The sequence below is a fragment of the Psammomys obesus genome, unplaced genomic scaffold (genome assembly GCF_907164565.1).
Source record: "Psammomys obesus unplaced genomic scaffold, mPsaObe1.curated_primary_1811, whole genome shotgun sequence".
NCBI lineage: Eukaryota > Metazoa > Chordata > Mammalia > Rodentia > Muridae > Psammomys > Psammomys obesus.
The window spans coordinates 363,194-377,175 of record NW_026590118.1 but is presented as its reverse complement, the minus strand read 5'-3'; the positions used below and the strand labels follow the sequence as shown (position 1 = coordinate 377,175).

General features: G+C 42.1%; 1 protein-coding gene across 3 annotated transcripts in view; it reads right to left on the bottom strand.

The window, feature by feature from the left end:
- Positions 1–7,480, bottom strand: part of Mpp1 (MAGUK p55 scaffold protein 1) — a 31,554-nt gene extending 24,074 nt beyond the window's left edge. The window contains exon 1 of one of the 3 annotated variants that reach the window (XM_055606572.1): positions 7,194–7,480. In XM_055606572.1, the coding sequence (XP_055462547.1) occupies positions 7,194–7,295 (102 nt within the window). In that variant the 5' untranslated portion in view covers positions 7,296–7,480. The remainder of the gene's footprint in view (positions 1–7,193) is intronic. The other 2 variants (XM_055606571.1, XM_055606570.1) reach the window with 2 other exon arrangements.
- Positions 7,481–13,982: the final 6,502 nt, after the last annotated feature.

The window sequence follows — 13,982 nt, the reverse complement described above, 5'->3', positions numbered from 1 at the left end:
AGGACCAGCAGGTCTGATTGGCCACCAGTGCAGCTGTAGGTTCAGTGAGAGACCCTGTATCAAGAAAGTAAGATAAAAAGTGATAGGTCACATGTCCTCAGTGTTCGTGCACTGTTGCACGTATTTGTATGCCTGTATACAAACAACATACACATTCACACACTCACACACACACACACACACACACACACACACACAGAGTAAGATTTTTTAAGAGTAAAAAGGCAAGCCATTGAGTCTGTAACTGAAACTTTGTACCTGTAAGTAGACACATAAACTGGGGAAATCATATTGGGGTGTCTCTCCACTGAGTTTCATTTAAGTTTACTTGTATAGATAAGAAGTCATTTGTTGGAGCAAAGGCAACTTACCAATAACTATATCACCCCTTCAGCAACAGTTAGTTGTCAAGAAACCCAGAGGAGGGTCTAATATATCCATGAAGGAATGCTGATGAGCTCAATCTTGTATAGGTCTTGTGGCATTGGGTTTTTGTTGTTGTTGTTATTGTTTGTTTGTCTCTTTGTTTGCTTTGGTTTTTCAAGACAGAGTTTCTCTGTATAACCCTGGCTGTCTTGGAACTCACTTTGTAGACCAGGCTGGCCTGGAACTCAGAGATCTGCCTGCCTCTGCCTTCCAAGTGCTGGGATTAAAGGTATGTGCCACCACAGTCTGGCATAGCATTGTTTTTTAATGTCATAAAAATTAAAGTTTGGATTATTTGGGAATAATATGAAGACATATTGCCTTTCTTATCCCACAAATATTTGTGCATAAAATAATAAGTCAAAACCAACACAACAAGGTAGAGGAGAAAGAAGTAGTGTGAGGTTGGTATTTGGGAACAATCTGAAGATGAAGAGCAGCTATGTACTAACCACACACAGCACTCAAGGACACTTAAGGAGATGTGAAAGGTCTCTTCAATAAGCAGAGCTATGAAAAGTATTACTTGCCATTCATTTTTCTGGGAGAAAGAAGCCTTTAGTATGAATATATGTACCCCTGGGATGAGTTCAGCGATGATGGGCACAAAAGGAAAAGGGTGGAAAGATGACAGACAAGGAGGTCTGGCCTTAAGATGTCTCTTAGGTGTGATTTCCACAAACTAAGACATCTTCATTTACTGCTTTCTTTCTAACCGAAAGGACAATGAGGACTGACTCATTGTCATTTGCTGAGTAACCTCAGATGAGGGAAGTGTTGAGAAAGAGAAACTGCCTTGTTTAGCAGCTAAAATCTCCCCAAACTCACATGACATTGTCATATGGCATTTATGTTGTAACAAAATTGTTGAAAATAGGTTGTAATTTGAAAATCAACTTAGAAGACCTGGCAACACAGAACTTCACACAATTCCTAGGTACTCTACAACAAACAATTCAATGACACTATAGACATTGCATGGGAAGACACCATGTAGCCATGACAATGAGACTCTGAGGTAATTTTGAAACCATCTTTTTATGTGGGAAAATAAAACTATTTGAAGGCAATTATGCTAGCTTCACCATAAACAGTGAAAAAAAAAAAAGAATATACTTGTATTTACTTAGAAACATACAAATGATCACTGGAAGGAACAGTGATTATTTCTAAGAAGGGAAAATTTGGTTGGATAGAAGGTAGAGTGAGAAGGAAATTGTCTGCATAGGCTGACTTTACTCACCATATCTTTTTTTTTTTAAGGCTTTTTTAAAATTTTTATTAATTACATATACAGTATTCTGCCTGCATGCCAGAAGAGGGCACCAGATCTCATTATAGATGGCTGTGAGCCACCATGTGGTTGCTGGGAATTGAACTCATGACCTCTGGAAAAACAGCCAGTGCTCTTAGCCGCTGAGCCATCTCTCCAGCCCTACTCACCATATCTTACAAATTATGCATTATGTGTTTGAAATAGCTTAAGAAAGTAATTTAGCAAAAAATACTAAGTAGAACTTGAAAATCTGGAACACACCTTTAACAGAAAAACATACTCCCCGGGGTTAGATTCCTGGCTATTTTTACTAATGGCTGAGTAACTTTGGATTCTTGACCTTTTTGCACTTCTGTTTCTTCAACTGTAAAAATGAGGATAGTAACAGAATGACTTTACTGGGTTGCAAACTTAACATAATACTAAGACACTTTCGGTAAACATGGGCTATGTTACCATGGTGTTGGATATAGCTCTCTGTTGGGAATACTGACATACTAACAAGCCTGAAAAAAGCCACTAAAGAAAATGTTCCACATTCAAAACCTTATGTATTCCTTCATTTTTATGTCACAATGATTAATTTCTATTCAGAAAAATGGAAGTCAACTGTTCCCACCAAGCTCTCAAAACCACATTCCTTCCTATAACTGGCAAGATGAAATTTTCTGACATGAGTAGGATTTTCAACTTGGCAGCCTGAGTACTTGTGTGGATCTCCTCCTCCCTCACTCCTTAGTCTATTTGTTTAGATTTTTTTGAGATAGGGGTGCATTATGTATCCCAAGGGAGGCTGGAATCAAAATCCATTTGACTCAGACCCACAAACTCCAAGATTATAGGCACAGATCACTACACCCAGCTTTTTATAGCAAAAAGAGGATAGAAAAAAAAACATGTACTTTCCATATCATCCACAAAGAAAACATTTAAAAATGTTTTCACCAGGGAAAAGAGATTTTATTCAATGACTCTCTAGAAGACAGAAAGTAGGCAAAAGAATAGTTACTGATCACTCAACCCTGTAGCTGAAGAGGGCCATACGGTTTCACAGACCATGAACTTGAGGACAGAAATCCCAGAAAGAAGGGAATCATGGGTTGGAAATACATATGCAAAAGCCATGACTCTATTGATCAGCTCTATTCTCAAGGTAAGAAGGGCAGAGAGGCCAGGTCAGTTGGACACAGCCCAGAACTTCCCTAGAGAACAGCTTTTCTTGTCTCATTGGCTAGAGCTGCAGAGCACAGCCCCACAACAATCTCAATCAGAAAAAAAAAGATTAGAAAATTTAAGAATTTTGTTGGTTATCTTGCCATCTCAAACAATATCAGGGGATCTGGGAAAAGTAGAACATTAGTTCAGCAATCAATTACAACAATGTAAAAGCCACTTACTGACTTTCACATTTTAAAATCCACCCACAGACAAATCTTGAAAGTTATAAAGAACACATTGTAAGTGCAAGCACCGTGACAAATTAAGATATATATGTGATAGAGGCTGAGAAGTTTAAAGAAATGAGGAAAGCACCTAATCTTGTCTGCTTGAAAAGGTGTCAAAGGTAGCTTCTGCACTGCTTAGGCAGCAAATAACTACACACACACACACACACACACACACACACACACACACACACACATTTTTCTTTCTTTCTTTTTTTGGGGGGAGGTTTCAAGACAGAGTTTCTCTGTGTATCCTTGGCTGTTCTGGAACTAGCTCTGTAGACCAGGCTGACCTCAAATTCACCTGTTGTCACCCCCTCCCCCACACCTCCCCCCAAGGGCTGAGATAAAAAGTATGGCAATGCTAAGCTATAAATTTCTATATTGTGACTACATATCTTTGATTTGTTTAATTTAAAACAATCAGGAAACTCAGTCAAGATGACCCAGCTACCACTTTCTGCACTTCTGCCTAGGACCAGAGGCTGGTGTCAGCTACCAATATCCTTGTACCTTGTTGGTGTTATTTTTCTTATACATAAGTGGTTTCAATAAAGTCTTTTTTGTAAACTCTGTAGCACATAACTGTAATCCTAGTACATGGGAGGCAGGGGTTGGAGAATAATTCTGAGAGCAATCTGGAATACAAAACAAGGCCTGGCATCATGTTGCCTTCTTGAATTCTGAATTATGTGTTCATGTTTAACTCCTGGAGTCTAAGGATTATAAATTATTTTACTGAAAATGGTTTCTAAGCCTTTTTGCCTTCAAATATTGATGACAAGGTAGAGATAAGAATTTAATTTTGGTCAGCTGGGCCTGACTAAATTTAATTTTAGTCAGTACAGCCTTGTAATGTCAGTTCTCAAGAGGCTGAGACAAAGAGCACTGCCAGGAGTTTCAGGCCGGCCTAGGCCGTACAGTGAGACTCTCTTGAATAAACAAGACAGAGCAAACATCAAAAACTGTCAGGCATCGTATAATTAAGAGCACCCTTCTAATCCCAGTACTCTGGAGACAGAGGCAGGAAGATCTCTGAATTTGAAGCTATCCTGGTGTACACAGTGAGTTCTAGGCCAGCCAGTGCTACATAGTGAGACCATGTGTTAAAAAAAAAAAAAGATAAATAAAGAAATAGTAAAACAAAGAATGTTGTTGTTTTTGTTTTTGTACCACCATGCCCAGCTGAGAATGGTTAAATTTAATGAGTGATGTTTTATACACAGTTTCAACACTGGTCTAATAGCTATACAGGAACTGAGAGCCAGGTTTTTAGAAATACAGTCTGGTGTTGAAGGTGGAATGGAGCTGCTTGAGTTTCTTGTTTTATTTCAGTGGAAGAAGCCTGTGCATTAATCCAGAGTGCACTGGACAGATAAAGCAAATCAGCCAACGACCTTTCAACACGTGGCCTTTGGATTGATATATGTATTTAGTGCCTGAGAAACAAAGCTCTAGTTAATGTATGATTTTTAAGACAATACCTACCAGAAAAATCCTGATTCTTAAGCATTCCTGTCTCCCCAGTTGTTATCATTTAGAGTTAAATAGTTCTAATCTCTAGCTTTCTTGGGAGAGTTGTTGGTTTTCTTGTGGTTTCTGTAACTTTCCTGTTGTGTTTTTCCCCCCCTCTCACAAAGTGAGAGATATGTCCATGTGAAGAGTTGGTACTTGTGGACATCAGATGGGCGCAGCCAGGGAACTACACAAGGCTGGCAGGTGGTATTAAGCAGCTCCCAGGCTCTTCTGTATTTAGAGTCACTCATTTCCTTGGACTGGGCATTCTAAGTTGTACATGTGGAAGCAGTTGGCAGAGAGCCTAACAGTAGGCTGAACAAATGTTTGTTCATTCCTGTGCTCACTAGTTCACTGCCACTTTGTTCCGAGCCAATTAGTTTAAATGAGAAAATCAACTGTAGTTGCCCCTACTCTATTTCCCCCACTACTGCTGCCACCCCTGCCAACTTTTTTCATCTATTTTTTTTTATTTCAACTTCCTTTGAGAAATTGTCTCTGCCCTTTGAACTGTGCTGCAGATGTTTCCTCTGAAGGAGGTGTAGGGGCTGCGAAGCACTATGGAGCAGGCAGCATTGCTGAAGCCTGCACTTTGTAGAATCCAGGATGTAAGGGGCAAACAGGCAAACAGAACAGCTTGCACGGAGACATCAGGGTTCAATGCCAGACAGTCCACATACAATAGCAGAAAACAAGTCTTGGTTGAGTCAATAGGAAACATGGTCAGCGTGTCTGCTCCTGATTATCAGCCTACTAGAGAAAGAGCTTCTTCTTAGGTCTACATGTTTCATTTGAGAAGGGGACTTTTCCATTCTGTCTGTCATTTAAGAGCATGTATACTAGAAAATAAAGTATCACTTTCAAATTAAACTTAGTTTTTACCCCAGTTTTCTCAGTACCTTGTATGGTCTGTTAGTCTTCTTCCTTACCTGTCCTTCACTTCTAGGATCTGTATGACTTTATTTTTCAAAACGAGGAAGACTTAGACACCTTACAGATAGGAATCTGTTTTTATTGTGGCCAGATGGGCCTAAGTAGATTAGAGTTTTATCACATAAGTTCTGCTCTTTGTTCTTTATTTGCTCACCTTAAATAAGGCACTGAACTATAACATCAGAAACAGATGTTTCCTTCAATAATCATTACATTTGGGGGTCTGATAATTCCTTGCTGTAAAAAATAAATCCATCTCGTTGAGACATTAAAAATGTTCTGAAGTCTGACATCTTGGCCCATGCCTATAATGCCTATAAACTCAGGAGTCTGAGGCAAGAGAATTAACAGGAGTTCAAGGCTACTCAGGGCAGTAGAGGTGAGTTACAGGCTAGCCTGGACTACAGTGTGAGACCTTTTCTCAAAACAAGAAACAAACAAACAAAAAAGGCAAAATGTCTTCCTACTTGCCAGCAGGAGAGATAAAAATTTTCTGACATTTAATTGGTGCACAGGTTCTCCCCCTAAACAGTGAATTGCTCTGTCAGTGTTACTAAAAGAGGACTCTGGGTGTGGAGCATAGAAAGGCAAGATTAAATAACGTTACTTCCAAAACTCGCTTGGGGAGGGAAAATGATACCAGTGGTGGGGAAAAGGAAACAGAGCTCCAGAATTGGGGAACCAGACTAAAACTGTCATAATATACTTTTTTCTTACCAATTCTTAACTTTTTCTTTGTTTTTTTTAATCTAAAAAAAAAAGTGATCAAAACACATAATAGCCTACCATTCCTGCAAGTCTTTTTTTGATTTATTTTCCTTTTAGTTTCACCTACTATCATCTTTGAACATTTTGTCTAAGTAATGTATGCTGTTTAATACCTGTACCTGCCTGTCAACAAAACCAGCTTTCCAGCTTCGCTGTGTCACATGCAGCACCACAAATCTCTCAGGAGAAGGGACTAGAGAGTAGAGGGAGCAGGGTCACTAAGTGGTTCAGCACGATAAGCTACTGTGTTTGGGGGAGACACGCTACATAGAATGTCATCATAACCTCTTCTGGGGGCCTCTCTGACACTAGAGATTAAGAACTATTACTAACACTGGAATGTGAAGACTACCCTAATTTACAATGTAGCACAAGGGGCCTGCTGAAATGAAATGTAGAGGCACATTGAATGAGCTTTTTAGAGCACGAAGTTGGCTTTCACAACCATGTTTGTGAAACTGAACACAAATGCTCAACAACAATCAGGCAGATTTAGTCTTGGATATGTTCCTTAAAGTCTTTTCTTTTTCTTCTTCAAGTCTTTCTGTTACTCAACTTTCATCCATGAGCAAGTTTTCTTTGACCTTTCTTTTGACAGGCCTCTTGAGATTTTTATCTAGGAGAGCTGCCCCAGGAACTATCTACCACACCCAATATGAACCCGACCCAGTGCTAAGGCCTCCACCCTGGGGACAGGACACCCAAGATCAGGCCGTCGGGGGCAGACCGCCTGCAAACAAGGCCATAGATAGGACAAATCCAGCAGCAGATGGAAAGGCCAGGAGCAGAGACCCAACCCGAACGCTGAGGACCCCAGGGGTCCCACTAACCTCAGGTCGGTTGCGCTTCTGTAGCAAGTGCTCCAGGTACAGGTCCGAGAGTGCGGTGCGCATGCTGCTCCCACCTTCGCCTTCGCTGGACTTGAGCGTCATCTCGCAGGAGCAGGGACACCAAGACGCTGGAGCTGCAGAGCTTTGAGCCCGGGAATCGCAAGCCAGGAAACTGCGGCCTGCTCGGAGGCGTGGGATACTCGGAGGCGGTAGAGGAGATGGAGGAGGCTGAGACCAAGAGCTGCGCCTGTCACAGCCAAGAAGGGTGGGAGTCAGGAGGGCCAGGAGGAGCAGTACCCACGCCCCGCCTACTTCCCCGCCACGGCCCGCCCCTAAGCCCACCCACGCCTTGGCCTTCCTACTGCCCAGCGATTGGAGAAGGCGCAGTTTAGCGCTGCTAGGAAGCTCCGTTCTAGCCACGCCTCTGCGGGCCCTGACAAGACCGCTGCCTGCATCCCTGGAGGATAGAATTCTGAGACTGGCGCTTCCCTCTCGCGTTTACCCGCATGACTTGTGAACTAGTAGAGCAGATTCCAAAACGTCCAGCTACTGCAGCTGCCGCCCTTTACCACCCACGAGTTGCAATCAGCAGGTCACCTGATTCCTAGCTGAGGCAACCCAGGAGTGGCTTTTACCTCCAGATAGGTCGGGACTTCAGGAATCAGCCAGCTGCCCAATGGAACCTGAAGAATGCAGGGAACTGATGAGATTCAAGGCTCTTAAACTGGTGTGGTCACAAGGCCAATGTACCTTTCCAAGTTAAGACTTGTGAAAATGCCTTTAGGTGCCTGTGCTGCTGGTGCCATCATTTATGTTGATGAATGCTATTCAGTGAGAACTGCCCTCAAGAGCAAACTGATTTTACTTACCTTAGGCCAGATCTCCTGTTGTTAATGCCACACAATTTCTAGAAATTAACGAAAGCAAATGGAACACTCTTTAGGAATCAGAGTAATATCCCTAAACATCCAAATGTCCTGGAGATTAATAAAAGGCTTTCTGAACAAAATTAATGTTTACTGGGCTAACATAAATGTTCCTTGAGAACTCGGTTCTAAAACCCTGAGCTCACATGATTGGTAACTTGAACCCTCCTCCTATCCCCAGAGGAACTATTTTTAGGTGGAAAAGAGATGAGAAGAGAAAAGGAGAGGTGAGAAGGGCCAGGGAAAGAGCGATTGGTTCAGAGAAAGGGTATACACTGAGCAAAGTTACAGAATAGACAACTCTGTAACACACCTGTGCACATACACAGGGTACCAAACAATAAAAATAGCTCGGTGAGTAAAATAGGGCCTTTCATTAACTGAAGATGGAACTGGAAAAGATGGAATTGGAACCTTGCTTTATGTGATATGCGATGGGGACTGTTGTTATAAAGAATGAAAATCCCAATCATTTGATTTTACCAATAAAAACTTGGGAGCCTGATACTGAAGTGAAAACCTACTAGCTCAGAGAAGCAGAGAAAGCCTTTCTACACAGTTGCCGACCCAAAAGGAAAAAGCCTTTCTACTCAGCTCACGTCCCTGAAGGAAAAAGCCAAAAGCCAAACGCCCAAGGCAAACGCTTGCTAGCTCAGCTGACAGAATAGGAGGAAAAGACTTGCTGCCTCACCCAGAAGCCCAGGGGGTGCCAAGAAACCCAGCTCAAGAACTAAAGAGCTAAAGCTCCTTCTACTTCTACACGCTGTCTTAAATACCCCTCAACTCAAAGTCCCTCCTATTGTTTAATGCCTGTCAGCTGGTTTCTTGCTCTACCTCTTGACCCAGGGTTAACTTTATTAAATCCTGTGTAGAGAAAGCTCTTGGATTAAATGTGTGTTAGGGATGGTTGAACCACACCATAATCACCTGTTCATAATAACAGAAAGTTCTTGGATTAAAGCTGTATGATAGGGTTCAACCACACCAAACAAGAAACAGGGTTTTACCATTCACAATTTTGGGGTTCACAATGAGATCAAATATCCTGCATTAGCATGCAAAATTCCTGGGTTCAGCTCTCATTAATACACACACTACTCATGAAAGTGCATGCCTATAATTCTAGCATTTGGGAGATGGAGGTAAGAGGAGTAAGAAGATGAGAAGTTCAAAGTCACACTGTCCCTGAGTAAGTTTGAGGGTAACCGGGGATACATAAGACCTTGTCTCAAAAAAAATAAAATAAAATAAAATAAAGGAAAAAGAACTTAAAAACAACAGAGAACTAGACATAGTGTCACATACTTGTCATCTCAGTCCTTGGGTGGTAGGTACAGCAGAAACTTAAGTTTAAATTCAGCTTCAGCTACAAGGTGAATTTGGGGCCAAGTTGTGCCACACTAGACACTTTCTCAAAAACAAACTAGCTCCATAATATAAGGGAATGAATGTTAGCGTATAGGCAGCCTGTTTCTGGTTGCATAGTGACCTATGATGTCATTATGTGTCACCCACTGGGTGTGTGGCAGGCTCAGTTCAGCTGCACAAACACAAGCTATAAGGACCAACTTGCCACTTTGCGTCACTCTTACCTTCCTCTCTTACTATCCTCTCTTGCTCTCTCTGCCTCAGTTTCTTTCCTGCCCACACCATCATATCTCGTTCCTTTCCTCTCTATCTCTACACCACCATCCAATAATCTCTTTCATTTAATATCTGTTGTGTGTGGGGGGGCATCATTTTAAAATAAATACTAACATTTGGTAGCCCATACGGGGAGGACACTTCTAGCAATGTTTATACATGCTAGAACCCTCACATGCCTACCCACAGCAAATCTTTCTCTCACACCTTCATCTCCAGCTTCCTTCATGATCACTTAACCCATCTCTGCCTGCTGCCACTGTGTGCTTCTGCCCTGCTTCCTGCAGCTGCTCAAACATGCATGCAGCCCAAAACAGATCTTTTTTTTCTCACTTGATACCCTTTTCTGCTCTGGTCCTTTCCTCACTCACTATTTGGTAAGCGAGGCCTCTGGACCCTCCTGCACAGCACAGAGGGTTTTAAAACTGCCCTCAAACAGCTTTCAGTTTTGCCACTGCCTCAGGCCCCAAGAATTTGGGTTTTAAATGTCCTGCCTCGATGATGTGCTTATGTGTGGAGCAGGGTTTTTGAATTGAGCTGACACCCGCTCAGCCCTGCAACTCACAGTTTAGAACTGCTGCTGGGCAGGGACCTCCATACAGTCAGTCAGCAAGGCCCCAAGGCCTGCAATCCCGGTTCTGCATTGCCACTGCGGCTGCACAGGACTCATGACTAGCTGCCATGTTGATTGTGGGATAAAGAGGGTGGAGCTACGGCTTCACTGCCATCTCCACTAAGGGCAAGCACATGGTTTCAACTCCCTCTTAACTAAGGGCAATCAAGGGCAGGCACATGATTGGCAGACATCTTGGTTATAAACAACAACAACAACACTGCGGTTTCCCCTCTGCCGGCTGCTTTCACTACCTTGTTTCTGTCCCACTGTTTTCAGAGTTTCAAAAAAGCAGTCTCTTGTAGACCCTAAAAGGCCACTGCACCCTGTCCTACCTCCCCTCTAAAGCTGCCTATCTGCTCCAATCCTTTCCCGCAGATTAGACTCCCTCTAGGAGAACTTGATCTTACTGCTGATAAAGCCCCGGTACTAGGCACCGAAGTTGTCAGGCTTAGCCGGGCTAAGCCCCTGACCTGCTGTGCTATTTGGTTGATGAACCACTAGCCACATGGTCCATTTCCATTTCCCCTTTCTCATTTAAAGAAATGGCTTCTTCATATTCTCTCCCCTTTGAGAAACCTCTGGCTTCTACACTTATATTTGCCCTACTCAAATGTCTACTATCCAGTAACAGTAAGAGCGATCAGTGAAGGAAAAAGCGATTTCCTATTTCTCTTTTCTCAAAGTCCTGTCTCTTTCTCTCTGCCTGCCATCCCATTAAATAAAACTACTCTCTCGTTTCTTTTTATGCTCTCAAACAAACAAACTTTAAGATTAAATTGTAAATCTTAAGGTGACCAGATGATATGAACAATTTTAATAATAATTAATTCTCTGCTTATTTAAACTCATTTTAGGCTATAAAATCAAGTCTCATTTAAATTGGTATGGATTTTTATAAAAATTCAAAGTTATATTTTTACAACATGCTGTGTAAATGATTCAACCCTGGTTCAAAATAATTTTTATGTGGTGCTAAAATTTCAAGGTTATAAATGTCTGTTCAGATTTACAAGCTAATTTAAAATGTATGTCTAACTGCCTATGTCTTTATCAGTTCCTGAATTAATGAATAAATGCTGTCGCCTCCCCGCCCCCCATCCCCTGCTGGTGCTCTGGATTCACCACTAGGCTTTCTGGCAAAGAGATTTGGTATGAGTTCAAATGTAATTTTAAAATTGCTTTTTACTGTTCTACTATATTGTTGGTTTTAAAACTATGCTCCAGACCTTAGCTGTTGCTCTGAGGCTGTTGGCATTCCCATAGAAAAAAACAAGAGGTCTGCAGTGCCCCATCCTTTGGGTGGTCCACCCTGCCAGGTGCCAAGGTCCACCCTGCCAGGTGCCTGTTTCAAATGCAGCCAGGAAGGATCCTAGTATTATGTGAGACCAAGTCTCCTGGGAGTCTTCCTTGTAGCCCCCGGCACTGCTTGTGATGACCTGCTTTGTCAGCTTGTGCCCCCGAACCTCAGGTTCTCTTGTACTCCATGGGGACTCCCTAAAGATTGGCAGAACTGACTTTTCTCTCTTCACCCATGAGAATCGTGTCTTCCACCATACCCCCAGGCTCTCTTCTGAGAGGCCTTCTAAATAATTTCACATCCCTACACCTCACACCCGCTTTAAGGGTTTCTAGGCTTACACATTTCTGCAACCAAACTTGGCCTCAATTCCCTTAGATGACAGATCCAAAGCAAAATCTTTTAAATTACTGTCAGTGATTGGGTAAATGGAGGTGCCCTATGTTCAAGGTTCTCTTCTTTGATCCAAACCTTCCATCTCTGTTCTCTCTTCCAAAAGTTTCAAATGTACACCTAAAGGTAACATACACCTAAAAGAATTTTTCTCTGTAACCTACTTAACTTTGTCCTCTGTTTGTTTATATATATATATATATATATATATATATATATATATATATATATGTATGTATGTATGTATGTATGTATGTATGTTCCAGTATCCTGCCAGACCCAGGTGTTTCCTACATCCAGGACAGTGCCAAAGCACCTACCACAGGTGTTCCAGTCTGACCTCACAGACTTCCATCAAGCTGGACCTGCACTTTCCCTCCCAGCCACCAATGTTCTCACAGACCCTGGACAGCATCAAAACAGTCTGTTCTTCCTGGACGTGGCCAGCATTTCAGCCTTTTGGCCTTCCTATTGCCTCCCTAGTGTCAGCAAAAAGTAACTAAAGATGACTGATATTGATTTGTCTGTTAAACACTTTTTCCCTCTCTATCTCTTACCCTGTTGCATGGTGACCAAAAGCTGTTGGGATCCATAAGCAGGCATCTCTACAGCCAGCCTCAAGGGACCTGGCAAACTGGAAGTCAGGCATCTCTGAGGCCACCTACGACCACCTGTGGACCACCTGAAACCACCTGCACATGCTCTGGGTCACCTTATAAGAGAACTGGCACCATGTACTCTCTCTCTCTCTCTCTTTCTCGCTCTCTCTCTCTCTCCCTCCTACCCTTCCCAGAGACAGTCTCTGTAACCCCCTCCCCCTTCCCTTAATAAAACTTCCCATGTGGAAACAGTCTCGTGGTATGATTTGTGAACCCAACAGGTAACAAGAGCTGCTTCCAATGAACCTATATTTATGTACTTTAACTTGCCTTACATAAGAAACAGTCCAATGTACTCTTTTTTTTTTAATTATTGAAAAAGGGAAGAATGTTATTGTATAAGCAGCCTGCTTCTGGGTTGCCTAATAACCTAGGATGTCATCATGTGTCTCCCACCAGGTGTGTGGCAGATGCGTTTCAGCTGAGTATGCACAAGCTATAAAAGGATCAACTTGCCACGTTGTCTCTCTCTTACTCTCCTCTCACTCTCTCTCTCTGCCTTGCTTTCTTTCCTTGCCCCCCATCATGCCTCTCTATCTCTCCTTCCCTCTCTCCACCTCCATCCAATAAATATTTCATGTTGTGTGTGTGGCATCATTTTTTTTAAAATAAATACTGACAATCGGAAGATGACTCGGTTAAAATCACTTACTGTTCAAGCATGAGGACCTGAGTTTGGATTCACAACATCCACTTAAAAAGCTGGTCATGGCCACACATGCCTGTGACTCTAGAGCTATGGGGTGAAGTAAGAGGATCTGTTGGCTGCCAGCATAGCTCCAGATTAAGTGAGGGACCCTTAAGGAAATTAAGGTGAAGAGTGATAGAGCAGAACACATAAGGTCATCCTCCAATTTCTATATATTCATGGGGTTAGTGAACCTACACATACATGGATATATACACCTCTCACTTTCTGTATCTCTCATATACACATGTAGACACACAGCAGTAAAAAATAATAAATATAATAAGAAAAGGGACTTAATGTACATTAGCAGAAAATAATTTTCAATGCATAAAAACAAAGGATTACTATTATGAATGTATAAAGATGTTTTATAACACTCTCTGAGCCAAACAGCCACCATCTTCATGAACTCATTTATGTCTGCTAGCAAAAGATTGTCAGAACTGGGTTTATTGACTATTGACCTTCATTATAGAAAGAGGGGACATGGGAGGTAGGATTCTCACTTGAGTATTCAGGCATTCTTCTCAACCTATTTTGTCCTAATTGTTCAGGGGATGGAC